The sequence below is a fragment of the Rhineura floridana genome, chromosome 5 (assembly GCF_030035675.1).
Source record: "Rhineura floridana isolate rRhiFlo1 chromosome 5, rRhiFlo1.hap2, whole genome shotgun sequence".
NCBI classification, from domain to species: domain Eukaryota; kingdom Metazoa; phylum Chordata; class Lepidosauria; order Squamata; family Rhineuridae; genus Rhineura; species Rhineura floridana.
The window spans coordinates 174,953,079-174,978,000 of NC_084484.1; the positions used below are offsets into that span (position 1 = coordinate 174,953,079).

The window sequence follows — 24,922 nt, forward strand, 5'->3', positions numbered from 1 at the left end:
AACTGTAGCCATTTTCCTCCCACTCTCTGCTCTGGGAAAAGTCTTTAAGCCAGTCCATTTCATCTCCTGCCCCAAACTCCAAATCAAAGTCCTGCCACAAGTCTTTGTCTAGGGGCATCTTCTTCAGGACTAGCTGGCCTAACCCACCCAGGCAGGCAGAAAGGAATCTTCTCTGTTTTCCCTCACAATCTCTGGTGTGAAACATGGGCCCAAACAGAGGCAGGTAACCCTCCCAGTGTCTCTTGCCCACCAAACTCATAGGGCACTGTCAGTCCTCCTGGTGATCTTTCTCCATTTGTTCTGCGTGCTGCTGGAACATCAATTCCATCTGTTCCAGGAGGGTTGCTGTTATCCCTCCATCTTGACTCAGGCACACCTTGCTCCCAATGCTTCTCCCAGGAAACTCAATCCCACTACTGACATCAGTGTTGCGTGCCTCCCCAATCTCTGAGCAGTGAATGTCCAGGGGTCCCTGTGCTCGTCCAGGGTTTGATTTCCTTTGGGAAGAAGGTCAGCGGAGACTGTGGATATTTATTTACACACATTCCAACCTGAGTTTAGGATGGAGGGGTTCAAGGCATCAGCAGTCCAATATCCAGTAACAATATAATAATGAAAACATACAAAAATGTTTTATATTAGGGTACATTCCTTTGTAAAATGGTGTATATTAGGCGAAATTGCAAACAAAAACATGTATATTAGGAGAAAATTGCACTAAAATGCTGGTGAATTTTCATGAACACTTTCAAAAAAAGCATTTGCAAACTAATGTGAGAAGTGTGGAGAACTGAACTTAGCATGGGAAAAATGAGAAACAAACCAAAACTGACAGATTTTCCCATCCCTAGTGCGCATCCATAGTGCGGCAGAATGCAGCCGGAGCTTTGTAGTGCACGATGATGTGGTCTTTTGCTTTAAATGTCTCTCAGTCCCAGATTAGGCTTGTTAGGCTTCAAGAAGATTTTTGTTACATATATATTTGTTGTACCCTGCTTTGATATATTTTTATGAAACCCTAGTTGCCATTTCTAAGTCTAGCAAATTATGGACCATCCATTTATCCACTCAGAATGAGTACTGACCAGTGCTATATTTACTGCAGTGTATACTATAATCTAAAGGCTGGCATACATTCTTGGAGTGAAAGAAACATTGAACTGAATGAGGACCATTTGGTCCAATTTTTCATTTTTTCTGAAATGAATGGAAAGAGGAACAAGTGGGTATGAATGAGGATCACATTTGGGATTCTCATAGTTTCAGAACTGGGAGGGGGTAATTTAGTCTGGTGGCAGTGGCAGCAGTGCTATGTTTGGGAGGGAATCCTCTCTTGGAAGCCACAACTTTTCCTTTGAATGCCCTGGATGCAGGGCCGGCGCTAGAGGGCGGCCAGGTTGGGCCATGGCGAAGGGCCCCTCCTTAGGGTGGGGGGATGGTGCTTCCATTCCATGATCCACAGCAGTATCGGGGCATGCAAACCAACCCTGCCTTGGATCATGGAGAGGGAGCTCCCAGGCACCCCCACAATACAGGCAGTGTGGACTTCAGTAAGCCTACCTGCATGCCCCACCTACCTCTCCTGTCAGTGTGAACGCTTTGGGCACTGTGTGCACATGCCTGCCATCACCCAAGATGGCAATGAGGGCTTCCCTAAGGGGCTAACACCCTCACCACTATCTTGATTGATGGCAAGCATGTGTGCTATGTGCGCACATCATTCATATGACACAAGAGGTTGGTGGGGTGCGCGGGCAGGCTTATTAGCCCTGTGCCACCTGTATGGGGGGACTGGGCTATGACTCTGTGAGCCTGGGGCAGGCTTGTGCCCAAGCACCCAGTCATGCCTGGTGCCGGCCCTGCCTGGATATTGTTTCATTCTGCAGCATTTGGGGGGAAGGGGAATAGTTGCAGCCACCCTTTTTTAATGGTCACTTTGTTGTTGTTAGAAGGCTTTGGAACACAACTTCCAGCTCATCCTGGGGGGAAATGGTGACCAGAAAGAGTGGTAGTAGGGGAAAGAAAGAAAGAAAGAAAGAAAGAAAGAAAGAAAGAAAGAAAGAAAGAAAGAAAGAAATGCAACCTTAATGAATAAATAGCCAAATGTATATGCTTTTTAATGAAGCAACGGTGACGTTAATGTGTCTGTTAAAGCTGAAAATGAGTAGAGGAATGACATTGAAAAAATATGCTTCCAAAGTCCTCCTGTAATCCTGAGTAACTAAAAACATCAACATATTTTACCAATTGGATGTAGACTCCAATCCAAGAGAGCATGAGCAGAACAGCTAGGGATGGCCATTGGAATCCTTTACAAAAACTAAAATCCCACCAGGTAGCTCTTCACTGGGTTAAGGGGGATGCTACGAATTGTACCCACTATCCTTTCTGAGTTAGAGGGGATTTATCTTTGACTTTTTTTAAAAAAGGATTTGGATATTTAGAGTTGTATTCAACTATGTCTTGCTCAGAGTAGGCCCACTGAAATTAATGAAGCTAAGTTAGTCATGTCTATTAATGTCAGTGGCTCTGCTCTGAATAGGACTAGCACTGAATGCTGCCTTTGGACCTTAGGGTCAGCCTTTGGACTGAAGTGCAGCAACTGCAAGCGCAGCACCTCTTTTACAAGTTGGTTTTCCATTCAGCTAGGGAAATACACATGGGAGTTTTATTTTGGCTCCTACAGCCCTCGCCCGCTGGATTAGCTACAGCCAGTTTATTTGTCTCATTCATACGTTTATATAGTGCATTCCCCACAAACGTACTGTGCTGGAAGTGGCTCACAGAAAAAGGGCAGTAACAATTTATAATGCCACTACAATAGATCATTGACAACAGTTCAACAGTTAACAGCCCATTTGAAGCATATCAAAAGTTTATATGAGTAGTTAAAACATGCCAAAAGACCAATTAACGAGATCTAGCACCACCAGCAGCAATGTTATATCCGTAGCAACGTGAGAACTTGCCTTATCTAGTGCCTACACTTGACTGCAACAGCGCTCCCTGGTTTCAGACGGGGCAAACTCTGTCCAAACTGGAGATGTTGAGGACTGAGCCTGGGAGCTTCCGCATGCAAAGCAGATGCTCTGCCACTGAGCTACAGCCCTGACAGCCACATTAAGCAATCCATCCGGCAGCTCACGTTAAGAGGCCGAACAATAAGCTACCTAGCCCAAATCGAACGAGCCATAAAAGAGGAAAAGATAAATCTAATAAAATTTAACACCCTTAGCAGCAGCCTCCAACCAAACAAGGCCAGGCAAACAAGGCCAGCCGTGCAATGCCCTTACATACAGACACAATCAAAATATCAAATTGCAAGGCAAACTTTTGTCCCAGTTGTGATCCTGATTCTGAATCGAAACGAGAAAGGGCAGCCCCCAGAAGGCAGTTTAGACAGACAGCTTTCCAGCAGCAGAAAGAATCTCCTTTTACCAGGCTACCCACGCAGTGGAGGTGGGTGTATTGCAGCAAACGGCACCGCCCTGCCAACTTCAGTCTGCCCTCGGTCAGCCCCTATTTGCTGACTTTCCGGTGGCTCTGGCTGCCAGCTTTCTCTTCAGTCTCAGCGTTGCCCCTCAGCAGGGAGGAGGATGGGGACCAAACCCGAATTAGTTGGCTCTGCCTCTCATTGGCTCTGGTGCCACCTACTGTTGGGTTCCCTGTTTTCTGCCCTGCTTGTCCCCATGCGCAGCAGCTGCCACTGGTCCCATGTTCTGAGCCAAGCCGGGGCACACATATCCTCATGGCAAACCCCCTCCTTGCTGTCACTGGGCACTGTCACGAGGAGAGGTAAGTCGGAGAAGCATCTGGAACAGGTTCAGAGGAAGGCAACAAGGATGATCAGGGGACTGGAAACAAAGCCCTATGAGGAGAGACTGAAAAAACTGGGCATGTTTAGCTTGGAGAAGAGAAGACTGAGGGGAGATATGATAGCATTCTTCAAGTACATGAGAGGTTGTCACATAGAGGAGGGCCGGGATCTCCTCACGATCGTCCCAGAGTGCAGGACACGGAATAATGGGCTCAAGCTGCAGGAAGCCGGATTTCGACTGGACATCAGGAAAAACTTCCTAATTGTTAGAGCCATATGACAATGGAACCAATGACCTAGAGAGGCAGTGGGCTCTCCAACACTGGAGGCATTCAAGAGACAGCTGGACAGCCATCTGTTGGGAATGCTTTGATTTGGATTCCTGCATTGAGTAGGGGTTGGACTTGATGGCCTTATAGGCCCCTTCCAGCTCTACTGTTCTATGATTCTGTGATCTCCCCATGCAAATACCCTCATTTTGCTACTGTCTTCTGTCAAGGATATAGTGCTGCACAACAGCCCTGACAGCCTTTGGGTGATGCAACTGGAAAATGCTATCATTGATGTCATACATTGCAGGGGGTCTTTAAGTAGGGTTAGCTGAGCTGGCTCCTGGCACCCTCAATCGCTGCTTTTCCCTGGAAAACCCAGAGCTTGGAAAAGTTACTTTTTTGAACTACAACTCCCATCAACCCCAGCCAGCATGGCCACTGGATTGGGCTGATGGGAGTTGTAGTTCAAAAAAGTAACTTTTCCAAGCTCTGGGAAAACCACAGACCTCTTTTCTCCCGAGCAGCATCAACAACCTTCTCTCTTGCTCTGCTCTTCTGTCGTTAGTCACTGTGCTTTCTTGTAACATTTTTGTTCCTTCAGACATTGGCCTGGCTTTTAGGGCAGAGCTACACGTTAAGAACATTGGAAGATCAGGCCACAGGTCCATCTAGTCCAGCATCCCATTCTCATGGTGGCGAACCAGATACATCTGGGAAGCCCGCGAGTAGGAGCTGAATGCAGTAGCACTCTCCCCACTTGCAGTTCCCAGCAGCAGTGGAGGTAGACAATCATAGCTAGTACAGCAGACCCAAGATGGGATCCTCTGCTGTTTTATTTTTTACTTTAAAGAAGCTCTGAATTTGATTGGAACAGTGGAACTGGGGGAGGGATTCTGTATAGCCTTTTCCTCATCAATGTTTTCCTGCTCTAAATTGCACCCCCCAAAGCTGCTGATTTCAGCCTTGAACTCAGAATCAGGTACAAATTCCAAAGATGGTTGAATTCTCCACATCAGAAAATGAATCCCTCCATAGCGAAATCTGAGGCTGCATACACACCATACATTTAAAGCACATGACTTCCCCAAAGAATCCTGGGAATTATAGTTCACCCCTCACAGAATTACAGTTCCCAGCACCCTTGACAAACTACAGTTCCCAGGATTCTTTGGGGGAAGCCATGTGCTTCAGAGGTATATTGTGTACACAGCCAAAATGTGTGAGGAAGAGTTCTAACATAGATGTCTTCCCAACAAGCTCGTTTTCTCTATACAGGACACTGTTTTTCTGAATTTTTCTTTTATTATTTTTATTTTCTTACATTGATATTCCACCTGTTTTCCCTCATAAAACTCAATGTGACACACGTACTTCCCTGGTGGTCACCAATCCAGGCACTAACTAGAAACCCAGACCTGCTGTGGTGCACCATGGTGAAGTCTTCATGTGCCTTCAGATCACACCCTCGAAGAGCCTTCTGTAATGCAGGGGTGGGAAAACCTGTGGCCCTCCAGATGTTGCCAAACTCCAACTCCCATCATCCCCAATCAGCCTGGCCAGTGGACATGGATGATGGGAGTTGGAGTCCAGCAACATCTGGAGGGCCATGGGTTTCCCATTCCTGCTATAAGGTGAGCATAAGAGCACAAGAGCGTAAGAAAAACCTGCTGGATCAGGCCAATAGCCCATCTGGTCTAGCATCTGGTTCCACAGTGGCCAGCCAGATGCCTCTGGGAAACCCGCAAGCTGGACCTGAATGCAAGGGCAACTCTTCCCTCCTGAGATTTCCAGGAACTGACAGCGAAGCAGATGGGTAGCACACAGGTCGATCACCTCAGTGATAACCAGGGCAATGTCTGTGCAATGAAGCATTTATGCACATGTAATACCTCACCTTGTTCCTCATTCGTTCCCTTTCTGCTTATGGTAGCCAGGTGAAAAAGTGGACAGGGCTCCTGTGGTTTTAATAGTTGTCCTGGTTTTCACCTGGCCAACCTGTTATCTATTTCCTGCCTCATTATGCCTGTTCAGCCTTAGCCAAATTGGCACTTTTCAGATGTTTTGAACTACAGCTCTGTCTTAGCCCCAGCTGTGGGCTGCGTCAAACTTTAAGGATCGGTACCATGGGATCAAGGAGGCAGATTCAAAGGTTTACTCACAAGGAGAAGTTTATTGAGTAATTTAGCGAGCACACAGGCATACCCAATAAATGGAACAGGCTGCAGGGTCCCCACATGGGCACCTGCAGTCTGTATGCTGAACTGGGCTACAACAGGCTTGCCTACCCAGTGGAACAGACCCAAGGTCTCTCGCAGAGAGGTGTTAAGGTCTGCACCCCGAGCCAGGATACAGCACGTCTTTTATAGGAAAAATCCTGGCGAGGCACTGAGGATGACGGAATGCAATCTTACATCAAATCAGCACATCTTGACAGGATACGTGATTAATTATACTATATCAACCTAGGCATCAGAGCTGCTACTATCTTACTTTCTTTGAAGTATCCCCGTCCCTTGATCTGGGGTGTCAAGGCAGTTGATGGATCATCCTATCTACGTGAGAGGACACTGGTCTGGTGCCAAAGCACATTTTGACCTCTCTATGCTATTCCTTCCATGGCACGTGACCTACTGTTAATCAGCACGTGCAGCCCATCCTTGGCACATGCAGCTCATTAGAGCTAACTGGACCAGTGCCGATGCTGCTGTCCTTGGAGATGCATCCTTTCCCTTCCCACCATCCTCCTATCACATGTGCTACCGTTTCTCAGCACATGCAGCTTGTTAGTGGCTATCTAGATGAGCTTCAAAGAGGTGTCCTTGAGGCTGCATCAAAAGACCATCTCTCAGCCCATTAGCCTCTCATAGATAAGACCCAACTGAGGGACATTGACTGTTCTGTGACCTAATCTCTAAAGCTAGATCTCTGGCAGGTGTCCAAAGCTACAGAAGACAGCATTATGAGCTTAACTATTAAATCTTACCCTCCTAAAGGCACTTATACATATAAAAGCAGTAAGGCAGCCTTGCATAATGGTTATAGCAGTCACATACATGCCCCAGGTTTACAAGCTCCCATCAGCCCCAGCCAGCGTGGCTGCCATAACTGAAACTGAGGTCCACTAGATGCCTTAACCTCCCTCTCTTATGTGTGAGCCAGGCAGTTCTGATTGCCATGATGCAGCCTTGACCTCCAGAGGCCCAGATCCTAGAAGAAAGTGTTCTGCCCATGCAAGGCATGAAAAAATTGCCATTATATTTTGATTGCTAACCCTACTCTTAAAACCAAAATTGTCGTGTAGGATAATAAATGGCCATTATCACAGCTCATTATCCTACCCAGCAATCTCAACATTTAAGAGAGGGAATGACAAATAAAAATAGCAGCACTTTTATTCCTACAGGACAACTTGCCCTGCTAGTGCTCCCCCTTTCTAAGAAATTGCATTTAATGTTGCTGTTCTCTGCCTACAGACGTCTTCTCTCCCCCCCCCTTTTCAAAATGGAAAGCACCATCAATCTGAATTTTCTTTGGACATGCAGTTCTGCCTTCATAGAAAATAAGAATCAGCTTTACAGATAAATAATCCATTTCCTGGTAATTATGGGGAAAGCTCCTCAAGTACAACTATCCACAAGAAATATGAATGGGTGACGCTCACGTCTTATATTAGTGACTAGCTGCAAAGGAAAAGGATTTTTAGCCATTTTGTGTTTGATTGTAAAATGGTCGCTTCCTTGGAAGGCTCTCATGCAAAAGTGAAAGGAGATGTTTTGCTCAGGGAGTTCTGCTAACAAAGGCCAAAGGTTCAGTCCAGGAACCAGGTAATTAAGGAGAAATGAAAACGTTACTAGGAATCTGCTCTCCTGATGGGCTGAAAGCTTGGGTCATGTAACACGCTGTGCTAGGCACTATAGGAGTTTTATTTTTATTGCTACTTTTGTTTCTTCTATTGTATCTTATTACATTACGATTTGCATTCTGTTTAATTCAAACTGGAATGCAATAAAATACAATGTAAGAAATATTATTAGTAGTAGTATCGTCTTTATTTATACCCCGCCATCCTTCCAAAACTGGAACTCGCGGCGGCTTCCAGATAAAAAAAACACATATAATTAAAACATACAGAGTCTAGCTTAAAATAAAATTAAACTGATTCCAATATTAAAACCATTCATGCTTATAGCTAAAAGAGAATTAAAAAAAAGTTTAAAAATGGAGGAATTAGGCGTTAGCAATGCAGTTCCTGTCAAGCCCTATCTTTAGCAGCCGTCAATACCAAAGGCTTGTTGGAATAGAAAGGTCTTTGCTTGACGCCGGAAAGACTGCAAGGAGGGGGTCATTCTTACATCCCTAGGAAGGGAATTCCAAAGCCTAGGGGCAGCCACCGAGAAGGCCCTATCATGCTTCCCCACCAGTCGTACTTGAGAGGGCGTGGGTATTGAGAGAAGGGCCTCTCCTGAAGATCTCAGGGACTGGGCAGGTTCATACAGGGAGAAACGGTCTGATAGATAGCCTGGACCTAAACCATATAGGGCTTTATAGGTCATCACCAGCACTTTGAATTGTGTTTGGAAACAGACTGGCAACCAGTGGAGCTTTTTTAACAGGGGAGTTGTATGGTCCCTGTAACCCACCCAAGGCTGCAGCATGTTGAACCAACTGAAGTTTCCAAACAGTCTTCAGAGGCAGCCCCACATAGAGCGCATTACAGTAATCTAAGTGGAATGTAACTAAGGCATGTGTCACCGTGGTCAAGTCAGATGGCTCAAGGAACGGGCGCAGTTGGCGCACTAATCTTAACTGTGCAAAAGTACTCCTAGCCACCGCTGAAACCTGGGATTCCAGGTTTAAAGCTGAGTCCAGGAGCACACCCAAACTGCGAACCTGTGTCTTCAGGGGGAGTGTAACTCCATCCAGCACAGGATGTATCCCTATTCCCTGATTTGACCTATGACTGACCAGGAGCACCTCTGTCTTGTCTGGATTAAGCTTCAGTTTGTTCACCCTCATCCAGTCCACCACTGATGTCAGGCACTGGTTTAAAACCGAGACAGCTTCCTTGGAATTAGGTGGAAAGGAGAAATAGAGTTGGGTGTCATCAGTATATTGATGGCACCAAACCCCAAACCCCTGGACAACCTCTACCACCGGTTTCGTGTAGATGTTAAATAGCATAGGGGACAAAACTGAACCCTGAGGGCAGGCCAATGGCCAAGGGGTTGAACAGGAATCCCCCAGCACCACCTTTTATTTATTTATTTTATTTATTTATTGGATTTCTTAGTCGCCCATCTGGCTGGCTAACCAGTCACTTTTGGGTTCGTCCCTCCAGGAAGGAATGGAGCCACTGCAAGACAGTGCCCCCAAGTCCCATGCCCGCAAGGCAACCCAGAAGAATACCATGGTTGATGGTATCGAAAGCTGCTGAGAGGTCCAGCAGAACCAACAGGGACACACTCCCCCTGTCCAGTTCTCTGCGTAGGTTATCCACCAAGGCGAACAAAGCTGTCTCCGTCCCATAACCAGGCCGGAAACCAGACTGAAATGGGTCCAGATACTCTGTTTCATCCAAGAATCCCTGGAGCTGGGAGGCCACCACACACTCTATTACCTTCCCCAAAAATGGAATATTGGACACTGATTGGTAATTATCCATTATAGAGGGGTCCAGGGAGGGCTTTTTTAACAAAGGCCTTACAACTGCCTCCTTTAGACAACCTGGAATTCTGCCTTGACATAAGGAGGCATTAACCACTCCCTTCACCCACTCAGCCAGTCCCTCTCTGGCACTTTTTATAAGCCAGGAAGGGCAAAGGTCAAGCAAACATGTGGTGGCTCTCACCTCTCCAAGGATCTTGTCCACATCCTCGGGCCATACAAATTGAAAAGAATCCATTATTACTGGACAGGCAGAAGCCAATGTTACATCCTCTGAGACTGTATCAATTATAGTGTCTAAGTCAGAACGGATCTGAGCGATTTTATCTGCAAAGTGCCGTGCAAATTCTTGACAGCGGGCTGTTGAGTGGTCCATATTGCCCTCTCGGGGGCCAGGATGTAAAAGACCCCTGACCACTCGAAACAGCTCCGCTGGATGGCTCCTCGCAGATGCAATGGTGGCAGAAAAGAAAGATTTATTTGCTGCCCACACTGCCATGGAGTAGGCCTTCAAATAGGCTCTAGCCCGTGTTCGATCAGACTCACTCCGAGTCTTCCGCCAACGTTGCTCTAGTCTCCGTCTCATTCGTTTCATCACCATCAGCTCCTTGGTAAACCAAGGAGCTGGTTTGGCTCTGCTTCGTGAGAGGGGACGCTCAGGAGCGATTGTGTCCACCACCCTGGCCATTTCCCCATTCCAAAGGTCAACCAGAGCTTTGACAGAATCGCCTGCCGAGGTGACAGGAAAATCTCCAAGGGCCATCGGGAAACCATCCGGATCCATCAGCCTCCTGGGGCGGACCATCCTCCTCGGTCCCCCACACCTACAGAGGTTCCGAGTCCCAGTAAGTCTGAACCCCACCAGGTAGTGATCTGTCCATGACAAAGGAACTACAGAAAGTTCCTCCACACCAAAATAAAAAGAAGCAATACAAATTCAATTAAAAATCAGTATGAATATTTAATGTGGGCATGCTGCCGACCACATGAATAAAGTTTGCAGACTACTGGTGGTCCATCGATCCCAGTTTGGGAACCTGTGATATAGGTTCGCCTAGGGGTGTAGTCATCCAGGGTCTCAAGGGGTCTTAGACCCTTTACTTTTTTATGAGCAGGGCCCCAGCAGGGCCCCTATGTCTCCAGCATCCTGTGAGGCAATCACCATGAAAGGGGAGTGTGTTAGCCTCTGAGAAGGGTCTTCTAACATGCTTCCTTGTCCTTTCCTGCTGATTGGAGCCAATCAGAGTGAAAGGAGGTGAGTCAACCATTGAGAAGACTCTTCTCAGTGGCTAACACCCCTTTCATGCTTATTGGCCGGTAGGGATGTCTCTTGTTGTGGGAGAAAGCATTAACAAAGATCTCATTCTCAACTCAGCAGCATAAAAGGGAGAGGGGAGTGGCTGTGACTAACATGAAGGGACCCTGAAGTTGCCACTACCCTACTGGGTTCCCCCTGTAGCTGGGGGAGGGATGGAAGCCCCCCCAGGCTGTGCTCCCCCTGGATTTTTTTTTTGAAAATTGTCTTTTTGATTTGAGACATGACAGACAATGACAACCTCCATTTTTAACAAGATAGCTTGTTTTAAGAACAGGAGCAATTTAAGAATAGCACCCTCTGAAAAATTCAGTGCATAAGGCAGGGTGAGTGCACAACAAAAGCCTCATCTGAAAGAGCACCCCCCCCCAAAATCTGCTCACTCAAGACTTCCTTGTCTATGGGTGGATTTGTCATTATCACAATCACCCTATAATTAATTAAGTGATCCTGAAAAAAAAGCCTATACAGCGACATGACTCTTGAAGAGTTAAATATAGAGCTCCACCCCTTAGACTTTCCTTTGCTCTGCTTTTCAGTTTCAGTTTCAGTTGTGTTCTCTACAGCCAGCAATAAAGAAACATGGTTGTTTGCCTGCTCTAAGAAGTAAGAGTTTGTTTATTCTGCAGTTATTATGATGAATAGAGCAGGATTGGGTGCTTGTTGCTAAAGGATAAAATAAGGAAATAATTTAAAGTGATCTGAAAAAAATGGCTCCTCTAGGTTACCCTTTACTTTTTAAAGCACTCACGATACTGGCAATCATAGTGGCTATTTTTTTCTTTTTTTTCTTGAATATTTGATGGAAAAGGTTGAAAACAGCCCTAGAGGAATAGAAATATGTCTGTGTATACTACAGTCAGCTGGCTAGCTGGCTGGCCACCTAGGCTTTAATTCAGGTCTAATTTCTGATTTTCCCAAAAAGTGCAGCTCAGCATGAAGCCTTTTCAGGGTTTCTAGGCAGAAGAATCAACCCAGCAACCAGTAAAAAACAAACTGAGTTGCTTTCTACAATTAGTTTCCAACTGAAACCTTTATATAGCAGTTATTCCTTCATATAGCAGCCAATTAAAAAAAATCCCCTTGATTGTCCAACAGGAAGGAAAATCTAAAGGTCAGGAACAAGACTAGAAGGAGGGACTCTCAAGGAGGAGTTAACATACACACCCTAAATTTATTGTAAGTCACTTTGGATTCTGGTCTGGGAAGAAAAGTGACTAATAAATTTAATATATCAATAAAGAATTTTTTTTCCTGCCCTTCCCCAAACTTGTAGCATGGACAAGTTTGTTTTTTGAGTGGAATCTAAATCTAAGATGCCTAGTCCAGCATCAAAGCCAAGCTCAGGAGCTCACTGGCATTACCAAAATAAGAATCAGAACACAGGGACAGACCACAAGTGAAAGTGGTAGGCAAAGTCAAGCTTTTGAGTCTGGTACTCCTGGGGATCTATCAAAAAAAGAGTGAGACAATTCAACAGATTAAACTTCACTCATGTAAGTTAACGCCCTCTCTGGACAGAGGAAGAGTGAGGGGGAAGGTCACTGCCTTTCCTGTTCCCTGGCCTGGCCCTCATGTCTTCACCACCAGTGAGGAGGGGGGATTGGCTGGCACTGTTCTTCTCTTCCCCCTACTAGAAATGTGGCTACCACACCTAACAAGGAAGGCCGGCTGCAGGCTGGAATGTACTCCTCAGAGAAACGTGACTGGCTGGAAGTCCCTGTTGATCATAGAATCATAGGATAGAAGAGTTGAAAGGGGCCTATAAGGCCATCAAGTCCAACCCCCTGCTCCATGCAGGAATCCAAATCAAATCATTCCCAACAGATGGCTGTCCAGATGCCTCTTGAATGCCTCCAGTGTCTGAGAGCCCACTACCTCTCTAGGTAATTGATATGAACTTCATGCTAGACTTGGATTTGGCTCTGAATAATGTGTGAAATGGCCTCTAGAACTGTTTTATCTGTTGAAACTTGAGTACCTCAGATGCCACAAGGATGTTGGTAACATAATATATTTATAAACAGCATCACCATAGCAGGGCTCTACACACAGGCAATACAGCCAGATTTCTTCTAGGCCTAGGAGAAAAGAAGGAGGGGAAGTGTGGAGGCTGTGCTGTGCTTAATGGAACAGTGCACAGATAATCCACTATAACTGAATATGACACAAGAGTATTCAGAGACCTGACACAAACCAGTATGGAGCCAACACATACCTGGCCCTGCATTATGGTGCCAGTCATATGAATCAATTGTTTGGGGATGCAGCAGTGATACAAAACTGGATCAGGGATTTATGCTGGGTGTGCATGTGGCCCAAGCAGAGCTTGGAAAAGTTACTTTTTTGAACTACAACTTCCGTCAACCAAATCCAGTGGCCATGCTGGCTGGGGCTGATGGGAGTTGTAGTTCAAAAAAGTAACTTTTCCAAGCTCTGGGCCCAAGGTATAAAAAAGTGAAAGGGTTCCACTTATTGAGATCTAAATACTTGAGGACAAAGGCCTGCATTTGTTAACCACTATTTGGCAATGCTTCTTTCTAAATCCATCTGATTTCTATTATGCTGGGGCTTGGCTACCTAAATCCACTAGCTGTGTTCACCCTGCCCTTTCAGGAATTGATAACTCCTCCACATAATGTCCTGAATGACTTCTCTACTTTTTGTTCTAGAACCGCATGTTTGGCCCCCTCCTTTCATAGCGCAATGGTGCTTTCCCTGGGTCTCTTTTTAAGCAGCCGTAGCAGGTTAGATATGAAAGGCAAAAAGTGGCAATCAGCAAAATATTAAAGCATTCATGGAAGGTGTGTGGCGTTTGCAAATTTGGGGCTTCCAACGAATTCATCACTGACATTAGCGTTCACAGAAAAAGGAACAAATTGTTCCTTAATGTGCTGTACCGCCAGTTTAAATGTACTCACGTCGGTCCTGGTTTTGCGTATGAGGGGAAAGCTAAATCCCTGGCACCCCAGAGAGATGGCACACTGTTCTCTTTCTGATATGAAAAAGGCACTAGTGTGTGGCTACCAGTAGACGCCAGGCATATCCTGGGTTTATAAATGGAACAAAAGTGTAAATGGAACAAAATGTATTCCTTCTTGTGCCCAACGCTAAAAACAAGCAAGATGCCTGTGATCCACGGATCCTCCACCCTTTCCACTCATCACAACCAAAAACATTGGGATTTGACTTCCTTTTCTGTGCTCGGACGCCCCTCCAAGCCAGTTGATCAGTGGAGGTTGGTCCACAAACTTCAATCTGTCCTGAGCCAGACCCCACCTGCCTGCCCTCTCGCTTACAACCAGTCCTGGGGTTGGCCCTACCTGTCAGCTTCCTTCTGTTTTAATCTTAGGGTTGGCCTTGCAGAACTCAGCAAGGAAGAGGATGGGGACCAACCTAGAATGAGTTAGCTCTGCCTGTCATTGGCTCTGGCTCTGCCTATTGTTGGCCTCTGTCTTCTGCCCCACCAGTTCCAGTGGGCACCACCCACTTTTTGCCTTTGATGATGCAATGTGGAAGAAGAAAGGGTAGCATCCCTCTTCCCTTTGGGGAAGGATCCTAGCTCAATGGAAGATTGCAAGCTTTGAATACAGAAGGTCCCAGTTTCAGTTTTGTACACCTTCCATTAAAAAAACCAGATAGCAGGTGATGAAGAGGACCTCTGTTTGAGATGTTGGAGGACTGCTGACAATCAGTGTAGACAATGTTTGGCTAGATAGACCATTGGTCTGATAGGTCCCTGCATGTTCCTAGTCATCCCTTTGGTTCCTTCTTTCTTGAGTTGGTTATATATACATCCTGGTCAGGGTTAGAGACAGAATTTGGCCTTCCTTGTGTGGCTTCCTCAATCTTGCTCAAGGTCAAGTATGAGGGACCTTTGTCCCCCCCCCAGATGATACTGAACTATCAGCTCCCATCATCCCTGATCATTGGTCATGCTTGCTGAGGCTGATGGGAACTGTCGTTCAGCAACACCTGGAGGACCAAAGGTTCCTCACAACTGCTGTAGGTGTTTCCATTGACTGGGTTCTAGATACAGTAGCTCCCTGGCAGGGATCTTAATGCAAGCCCTCGGAGACCAGGGTTCGAATCCCCACACAGCCATGAAGTTCACTGGGTGACCTTGGGCCAGTCAATGCCTCTCAGCCTCAGAGGAAGGCAATGGTAAACCCCCTCGGAATACCGCTTACCATGAAAACCCTATTCATAGGGTCGCCATAAGTCGGAATCGTCTTGAAGGCAGTCCATCATCATCAAAGTTAATCCACAATGCCTGAACGCTCTATTCACCTTTTGCTCAAGCTGCACTTCAGATAGAGTTCTTGCCTTAGATCCTGGTTACCAAAAAAGGTGAGCATGGGGAAACATGATAGAGGTGAATAAGATTACGCATGGTGTGGAGAAAGCGGGTAGAGAGAATTCCCCTCCTCCCCAATAAAATTAAAACTCGGGGCCTTCCAAATGAAGTTGAATGTTGGACGATTCAGGACTGACAAAAGAAAGTCCTTCTTCACCCAGTGCATAATGAAACAAGGGAATTTGTTCCCACAAGATATAGTAAACGCCACCAACGTGAATGGCTTTAAAAGAGGGTTAGACAAGTTCACAGAGAATAAGGCTGTCATGGCTATCTTCTGCCACTGCTGCTGAATGCAGTATGTTTCTGAACTCCAGTTGCTGGGGGTCACAATCTGGGAGACTGCTACTGCACTCAGGTCCTCCTTATGGATGTCCCGTAGGCATCTGGCTGGCTCCTGTGACAACAGAACGCTGGACTACATGGGCCTTTGGCCTGATTCAGCAGGGTTCTTCTTATGTTGAAATGAAATCTAAACAATCAAGGGGGCCTAGAATAGCCCTGAAAAATCAAGAGGGCCTGGAATATCTCTGCCTGACCCCCTCAGTCTAATACAAATTCCATTAGGAGCATGGGGGGGCAGTTTCCTCTGCATACCATTCCCCCCCCCAGGTGTTCTGTAATGCATATAGCCAGCTATTTCATATGCTGATAAGACTAATTTTGAATTGTTGTTAACAGATTGTGGGACAATTATAGCGTTCTAGTGTGTGCTTACTGTAAAGTCCTTACTGGCTGTTAAAACTGGAGAGGACAAGCTCTCGCAGAGCAAAACAGCAGATGGAACAGTCACCTTCAGCAATCTGCAGTGGTATGGTGGTTGCCTGGGGAGTCATCTTTGGTAGGCGAACTGGGTTCTTAACAAGCATTCCTCCCCACGCCCCCTTTTTTGATCTGTCACTGTTGTAGGCTGTGCCTGCAACCCAAAGCAGGCAGGCATTTTCCTAGGTGTGATGGTTTACTTTCTCTTTGGGAAGTGTATGGCAAACTGCAGCCGCATAGGTTCATTTAGAGTCCCAAGTCTGCCTCCGGATTTTAGAGGAGACCTGGTGAGGTGGTTATTCCTACAGGAAGCCCCTACTTCTAATCCCCAGGAATAATAATATTGTTGTGCCATCTCATTTAATTAAGTCTTACATGCTGTTCAAGTTTCCTGTCTCTTATTCTCCAGAGCTGTGGAGTGCCATCGCTCAAAGTCACTGCCTAACATCTCTGCAAACTTTGAAATAGTTAACTAGTTTTGTTCAGCTTTCTTCCCATGCTCTGGTAAAGGCTTGAAGCAGCTTGTTTTTGTAGGCTGCAGAGTTCCCATTTATAAGGAGGTTACTTGCCCTTTCACTGTTCATTTGGCTGTTTATATTCTGATAAGCAGGGATGGGGGAGACATTTGATTTGGTTTGCATTTAAAGCCAAATTTCCCAAAGTCACACTTTCCAAAGCAATCTGAGAAATGAAACACAGACATCCTCTGAAACTCAGGGCTCGTCCACACAACGATTTAGTGTGTGTCAGGTGCTACTTGCATCCCTTTGTAATTTGCATGGTTCACATGACGTTGCAGGCAAGCAGAAGCTATAAAGCTGTTTTCCTCTTTAAATCTGCATTAATCCAATCCAATTATAATGCAAAAAGGAAAGGAAAAACCATCTCAGCTTTGCTGTGCTCCTCCATGTAGGCTCTTTGATTTGATTTTTTTTAGTGGGCAGGCTCTCTTATGTCCCATCACCCGCTCCCTCTCTCTCTGCTGTGGGCAAAAGCTGCTGCAGCCGCTGCCTACTTTGCCTTTCACTCACTAACCCCCAATCAGTTTCATATAGTTTCATGTCAATTGCACCCCAAGCTCTCAGGGCTTCAGCGGAGAGGGGTGCAATTGACATGAAACAATAAAACTGACAACAAAACCCCACTCTCCCTTCTTAGGGTTCTTTATCTTTACAACAGACTTTATTTTATTTATTTGTTTAATTCCATTTATGAATCACTTCCCATAGAATATTTAGCAGTGATTTACAATAAGAACATCAGAATTTCAGAATTTTGTATATAAAAACAATTGCAACAGTTTTTTTAAAAAAATATTAAGAGCTAATTAATTTTTTTAAAAGAACAGATTAATTCCAGATGTAAAAAAATGAATAATAGTTTCATATGTAAAAACAATTTAAAGTGCAATACAGACTGGTTTAAAAATCTCCACTTACAAGGATTGTTGGAAAAAGAAAGGTCTTTAATAGGAGCTTAAAAGGCAATAAAGATGGCGCCTGACTGATAGTTACCAGGAGGAAGTTCCAAGGGGTAGGTGCCACCATGTTAAAGGCATGATGCCTATGTTGCATGGAATGGTCTTCCTGATGAGATGGTATTTGCAGGAGACCCTTTCCTGAAGAGCACAGTAACTGGTTGGGTATATGAGGGGTGAGTTGATTGTTTAGGGGTTGGTCCCATCTTGTGTAAGTATTTTGTATACCAGTACAAACATCTTGAACTTATCTTAGTGGTAGTAAGGATGGGGGAGAAATTTGATTGTTTGCATTTAAAGCCAAATATATCAGATTCACACTTTCCAAAACATGAGAACTGAAACTCAGCCATCCTTTGAAATTTGCACATATCAGAATTTTGTGATGTAGTTCGCCAACCAGTGTTTACAAAAATGCAAATATTAGGGGAAAGTGTGCTTAACAATGAATATATTCATTAAAATACTATATAAAAATGCATTATATTGGGAGAAATTGCTTGCAAAAATGTGCACGATAGTCCAAATGGCATACAAATATGTTTATTAAGAGAAATTCACAGTAAAACATTGAAGAATTTTCATGAGGATTTTTTTTTAAAGTGCAAATTGCTGCAGAATTGTGGAGAACTGAATTTAAGATCGAAAAAATTAGAAACTGAGAGAACTGATATGGCAGATCCTTCCATCCCTAATTGGCAGCCAATGCAATTGTATGGAATGGGCTTCCTGATGAGATGGTAGTTGCATTTTAGGCTGCTGCATTTTGACTAGGTGCAACTTCAAGGCCAACCTCAGGGTGAGCTCCACATAGAGTTGGACTGAAAAGCCTTTCAAATAGAGGACTCTCCTCTGCAAAGTAGGAAATAGACACTCTATTTCAAAAGTTTTATTTCTTTTTAATCCTTTACTATGCATGGGGCTTGGATCGACACATTTCATGTATCTATTGAAAACATCAATTCCCTGTTTCTTTGGCAGAATAATTAAAACAGAACCAAATTATACTGAGCTTTGCAATTCAGCGATTTGGTTAATTTCAGCTGGCTTGAGTCCTTGGGCAAATATCATTGAATTACAACAAATGGTCAGATAACATCTGTTCAAAGAACCCCTAGTAGTGGAGTGCTACAGGAAGGCAGAAGTGAAATGAACTCTTCTCTCTTTCCGTTCCAGGTTATTAACATATTAACAAATGCTGAGAACAACATGCCATAGCAGTTCTAAGGGAGGGATGGAGGAAGTATTTTTTTCTCACTGTCGTGGCACTTTCTAATCTTCAGTTTGGATACAAGATAAAGTCATTACTATACAATTCAAATTTCTTTCAAATCGAGGTCCCTAGAAAAAGAAGAAGCTAGGGTTGGTATTTACAGCTGGGAGGTGATAGAGCCAGTATGATGGAGCATCTGCCTTGCATGTAGAAGGTTCCAAGTTCATTCCCTGCCATCTCCAGGTAGGTCTGGGAGAGACTTCTACTTGAGATCCTGGAAGGCTGCTGGTAGTCAGTGTAGACCAAGGATGGAGAGCCTGTGGCCCTCTGGATGCTGTTGGACTCCAGTTCCCATCAGCCTCAGGCAGCATAGCTAATGGTGAAGGATGGAGCTGTAGTGCGGCAACTTCTGGAGGGCTATAGGGTTTACATCCCTGGTGTAGACAATCCTGAGCTAGTTGGACCAATGATCTAACTCAGTATAAGGCAGCTCCTTTATGTTCCTATGTTTAGAACAGCTTCTCCCCCCACCTCCTACCGTCCACCAGATGTTTTGGTCTACAAGTCCCATCAGTTCCAGCCAGCATAGCCAATGGTCAGGGATGATGTCAGTTTATATTATGTATTTATTTGTTAAAAGTATAAATAATTCACCCTAGTTCATAGAATCATAGAGTTGGAAGGGGCCTATAAAGCCATCGAGTCTAACCCCCTGGTCAGTGTAGAAATCCAAATTAAAGCATACCCAGCAGGTGGCTGTCCAGCTGCCTGTTGAAGGCCTCCAGTGTTGAAGCAACCACCTCCCTAGGTCATTGGTTCCTTTGTTGCACCGCTCTAACAGTTAGGAAGTTTTTCCTGATGTTCTACCGAAATCTGGCTTCCTGCAACTTGAGACCATTATTCCACGTTCTGCTCTCTGGGATGATCGAGAAGAGATCCTGGCCCTCCTCTGTGTGACAACCTTTCATGTACCTGAAGAGTGCTATCGTATCTCCGCTCAGTCTTCTCTTCTCAAGGCTAAACATGCCCACCCAAAGGTCCCAGGGCAGTCATATACACAATCCGACCCAAAAATTAAACAGTGAACGGAAAACAGCATTCCGTTACAAATAAAACTAGTAGTACCAACACAATTTCAAAAGCCCAAATACAGCCTCCCCTCTCCCAAAAAGGCTTGGCGAAGAGTATAATTCAAAATACCTGCAGAGTACCAACTTGGGGAAGGCTGGTTTGGACTAGAAGAAGCAGGGGGATCTGGATTCAAATCCCTACTCAGTGATGAAGCTCACAAGGCAAACTTAATCTGGTCACCATCTCTCAGCCTACTCTACCTCACAGGGTTATTTTGAGGATTAAAAGGAGGGGAGGCAAGAAGAACCATGTACACCACCTTGGAAGAAAGGCAGGATAGAAAAGCATTTATAACCAACTAACAGCTTGTATAACAACCCCTGAAGTTTGTTTCTCAGCTACACTTGGGCAAATGTCCACATGCTCTGTAATAAAAAAGCAGCATTAGCTGTGGATATTTAGAGCCTGCTGTGAAATCTGAAATTAAGAACGAGTCTTCCAGTGCCCCTGAAATCTGCCAAGTACATTCTTAAGATATGCACTCATGTATCATGTAAATAGCCTGGAATGATCAAATGCACATAGGGGCATATTTCAAGTGTAGCCTTACTATTGTCTAGCTGAGTGGCAATAAAGATGACCTGATAGACATCTAGAACTGGATATATCAAGGATCAAACCTGGGGTCATCTTCATGCAAGATACATGTTCTACCAGCTGCTTCTTGAAGATGGCTCCGTCTTCAGATCCACATTTTCAAATCAATGTATTGCAGCTCGTGTCCACAGAGTATCTAACATTTTGTTTCCTTTATTGCAGCAGAGCCATGCCAGATGTCCAGCACACAAATCTCCTGTTGAATCACCTGGATGGATGCCTATTCAGCACTCTGCTGTAAGTCTGAGCTTTCCCCCCCCTTCTAGTGCAAAGATTCAAGAGAATAAAGGAGATGTGTGTGTGCTAGAGGCAGCCTCAGGGATGTATAAAAATTGTCAGAGAAAAACCAAAATAAGGACTGTTATGTGGTCCATATGAATGTTTTTGAAGCAATTTACAGTTTTGCTATAGTTGCGGCTCTGTGTCATTCTTGGGATGGCTTCCCCCAAAGGATCCTTGGAACTCTAGTTGTTAAGGGTGATGGGAGTTGTTAGAAGCTATGGATCCTAGCACCCTAAATGAACTTAAATGCTTTAAATATATGACGTGGAAATCCCATTGAATTCAGCAGGCTTCATTTCTGAATAAATGTGTATAGAACTGGGCTAGAAGTCCTAAAATTAATGTTACAATATTCACATTGTGCCGGCCAATTTAGAAAAGTGGTCAGGAAAAGCTATTATTTTTATCTGTTTAATTAATTAATTTAATTTATATCCTGCCCTTCCTCCTGAAAGACCCCAGGGCAGCTCAATAAAATAAAATAGAGTTTTGCCTCTTCCAAGCAAGTGTTAAAATTTTAGTCTCATTATCAAAATCTGGATGTTGTAAATTTCAATTCTGAGGCATGCAAACTTGGATTTTAAATAATCTGATTTGTTTCCATGATTGATGCGTTACTCAGAAAGTTTGTTGAGATCAAAGAAGATATCTTTGGAACCAACTCTGTTCCATCTGGGGGCCAATTTAAATGTGAAAGCTGCGACATCTGATCAGGCAAAACCAGCTGCCAAAGTGTATGGGCGATGCTGTTTGAGAATTGTTGTATACAGTACTTTCATTTTTCTGGGGATGATTGCAGTTAGGGTTTGTTTGTTACTTCCATATTCTGTATTTCTGGATAGAAATTTCCTTTTGCAATTTTTTAACTTATTCCCTTTGTACCCTTTATGGTTCCAGTAATACTTTCTTAAAATGCTGACAAGATTTCATATTATACATTTTCAGAAAGTGGTTAAGAATGTTACTGAGAATGTTTTTGTTATTGCTTTTGTATGAACTGAAGATTTATATAGCGCTGATGAATTTTGCTCTGTACTGTTATGGTTTATGATCATGGGTGGTATTCAATGCTAGTCTAATTCATAGTAGATAGTTAATAGACACAACTAACTTAGATTAAATTAGATGAAGACCCTCCATGGCGCAGAGTGGTAAGCGGTGGTAACGCAGCCGAAGCTCTGCTCATGGCCAGAGTTCGATTCCAACGGAAGGAGGAAGTTGAATCTCCAGTAAAAGGGGTCGAGGTCCACTCAGCCTTCCATCCATCCGTGGTTGGTAAAATGAGTACCCGGCATACGCTGGGGGGTAAAGAAAGGCCGGGAAAGGAACTGGCAATCCCACCCCATATATACGGTCTGCCTAGTAAACGTCGCAAGACGTCACCCTAAGAGTCGGAAACGACTCGCACTACAAGTGCGGGGACACCTTTACCTTTTTAACTTAGATTCATGAATTTCAGCGGTCTACTCTGAGTAGAACCTAGTTGAATACAACCCCCCTTTTTGAGAAAACAAGAACATTAGGTTGTATTCAACTAACTTTTACTAAGAGTAAACCTGGGGAAATTAATGGACATACTTTAGTCATGGTTATGAATTTCTACAACCCTTCATGTTTGCATATTATAAATAACAATAAGCAAAAGCAGATTTATTTTTTAATAAGGTAAATCTGGAATATTCAACTCTCATGCTTTTGGCTTTGTTTGACTTATGTCGGCAATGATTGTGTTCATTGTTTTTCTAGTGTTGCTGTAACAAAGAACGTTAACTTTGGGGCCAGGAAGAATTCCTATCTCCCCAGGCAAGGCTTGTCCACAACTCTGGGGTAGCCAATCTGATGCCTTCCATAGGTTGTTCGATTCTGGTCAGTTGCACCAGTATGACCAATGATCAAGGATAACGGGAGCTGTCGTCCAGCCACGTCTGGAAGGCACCACGTTGGCTATCCCTCGTCTGTGTAATTGGTTTTCACATTTATAACTGGTGGACAATTAAGGACTTTGTTTGCTTCCTTGTGCAGCCTGCCTGCAATATCCAAAGTCCAAGACCTGTTTACGGTTTCTTCTGTCTGATGCTTGTTTTTCAATGTACATTGGCATCAATATAGGATGCATTCCTTAGTTCTCATTCAGGAAACAGGGATGGTGGGGAAGTTACAAAGATGCTTATTTATGCTGCTTCTCTGTGCCTGTATCTAGGGTTGTAGTCATCTGGGGTCACAGGGGGTCATAGACCCCTTACTTTTGGGGGATCAGGGTCCCAGCAGGGTTCCTATGTACAAGCCAATAAGCATGAAAGGGGAGTGTGTTAGCCACTGAGAAGAGTCTTCTCACTTGGCTAACAACATGCTTCCTGGTCCTCTTGTGCTGATTGGAGCCAATCAGAGCCAGAGGAGGTGAGTCGGTCACTGAGAAGGCCTCCCCTGCCCATCGTAGGGTCTGAGATGATTGATACTGGGGAAGGCACTGTTGTGAGATGTGAGTAGTCATCCAACGACGTCTGGGAGGCCACAGATTCCCCAACCCCATACTGGGCCATAATGCAGAAGAGGTGGTCTGCATGCATCTCCTGTATCTAGTCATCTCCCTCTGATTTGTTACATTACACCACACCCATTTGCTGGAATGCTCTGTTGTGGTATATGTGTGCACACTGAGGGGTGGGAGTGGGGGTGAGGAGGGGAGGACAGAGCACTGTTTTGTATCTTCCCCTTGAAAAGGGTGCTTGGGCTGGGCAGGAAGTGCAAACTTCAAATAGTGAATCATTTTGTAAAATTACATACCAACAACATTCATTATGATTGTTCAAGGGTGATCTTGCATTAGAGTGTGTCTTATAATAATTGTGATTAAAAATTACAAAATTTATTTATTATTACAAAATTTATTTATTATTACAAAATTTATTTATTATTTTGTAGTCTAAAAATTACAGCAGGGCTCCTGCTGGGAGGAAGGGCGGGATATAAATCAAATAATAATAAATAATATAAAAAATAATATTTTAAGTTAAAAAAGGGCCCTTTAATGTGCCTAACTAAAGCAATAGTAACATTACAAGAAAACTCAGTCAAGCATCATAAAAGAGTATCAGAATCAGATTTTTTTTAAAATCACAGCAGCGCCTCCCGGAAAATGAGTGGTCTGGCTGGTGCTGGTGCTCAAGCCTGAAATGTACATCTTTGCCTTGAACATGTATGCCAGATTTCGTTCTAACATCTCAAAGTTCCAGGGAATTGTCATGTTGTAGAGACAGCTAAACAGGCCTCACTTACATCAGTCCATCTTGTTGATGTCACTTCTTGTCAATCAAAGAAAGCCTTTTTAGTGATAATCTTTTAAATGGCCCCTGCTTTGGTGCTTGAAGGTTGTTATTCCCCTGTTCATTTAGGAATCTTAGTTATGTATGCATGAAATTTGCTGAGCTAGATCTGCCTTGCTACCTGCTATTTTTTTAAAAAAAATCATTTATATTGTTAATCAGTGTGTAGACTGCTTAATATAAGAAATCTCTAAGTTGTTTAAAAAATAAAAGCCATAAAAATCACAAAACTAAAATAAAAATAGAACAAAAATACCCGCTGACAATAAAAATGCAGAATCAAACTACTGAGCAGTGCATTCCTCCAAATTAATATTTGGTCAATATACAAAGAAAATAATAATAGGTGTCTAAAGCAAAGAACAGTTGAAGCCTCTCAGCAGGATGTTCCAGAAGAGCCTTTGCCGACCTCGTGTTTTCCAGATGTTTTGGACTACAATTTCCATCAGTCCCAGCCTGCACATCCACCAATTATAAAGATGGACTAGCTCTTTACAGAGGAAGGTGCTGCACCAGGTATCCTAGTCCTAAGTTGTTCAGTGCTTTATATGTTAATAGCAGAACCTTGAACATGGCTCAGCAGCTAAGAGAAAGCCAGTGTAGTTCTTTGAACACAGATGCGATATGTGCATAGCGTAATGCCGCTATTCTGTTCACTTTATTCTGAAGCTAGGAAAAAATGCTCCACCGTGTTTCTTGATGGGATTTTATG

General features: G+C 44.2%; 1 protein-coding gene across 7 annotated transcripts in view; it reads left to right on the plus strand.

Annotated features, from left to right (window-relative positions):
- DLG2 (discs large MAGUK scaffold protein 2) overlaps positions 1 to 24,922 on the plus strand; it is a 1,398,326-nt gene that overhangs the window by 269,132 nt on the left and 1,104,272 nt on the right. For all 7 annotated transcript variants that reach the window (XM_061628927.1, XM_061628928.1, XM_061628929.1 and 4 more), the window contains one exon: positions 20,768 to 20,842. In XM_061628927.1, coding sequence (XP_061484911.1) covers positions 20,768 to 20,842 — 75 coding nt within the window. The remainder of the gene's footprint in view (positions 1 to 20,767; positions 20,843 to 24,922) is intronic.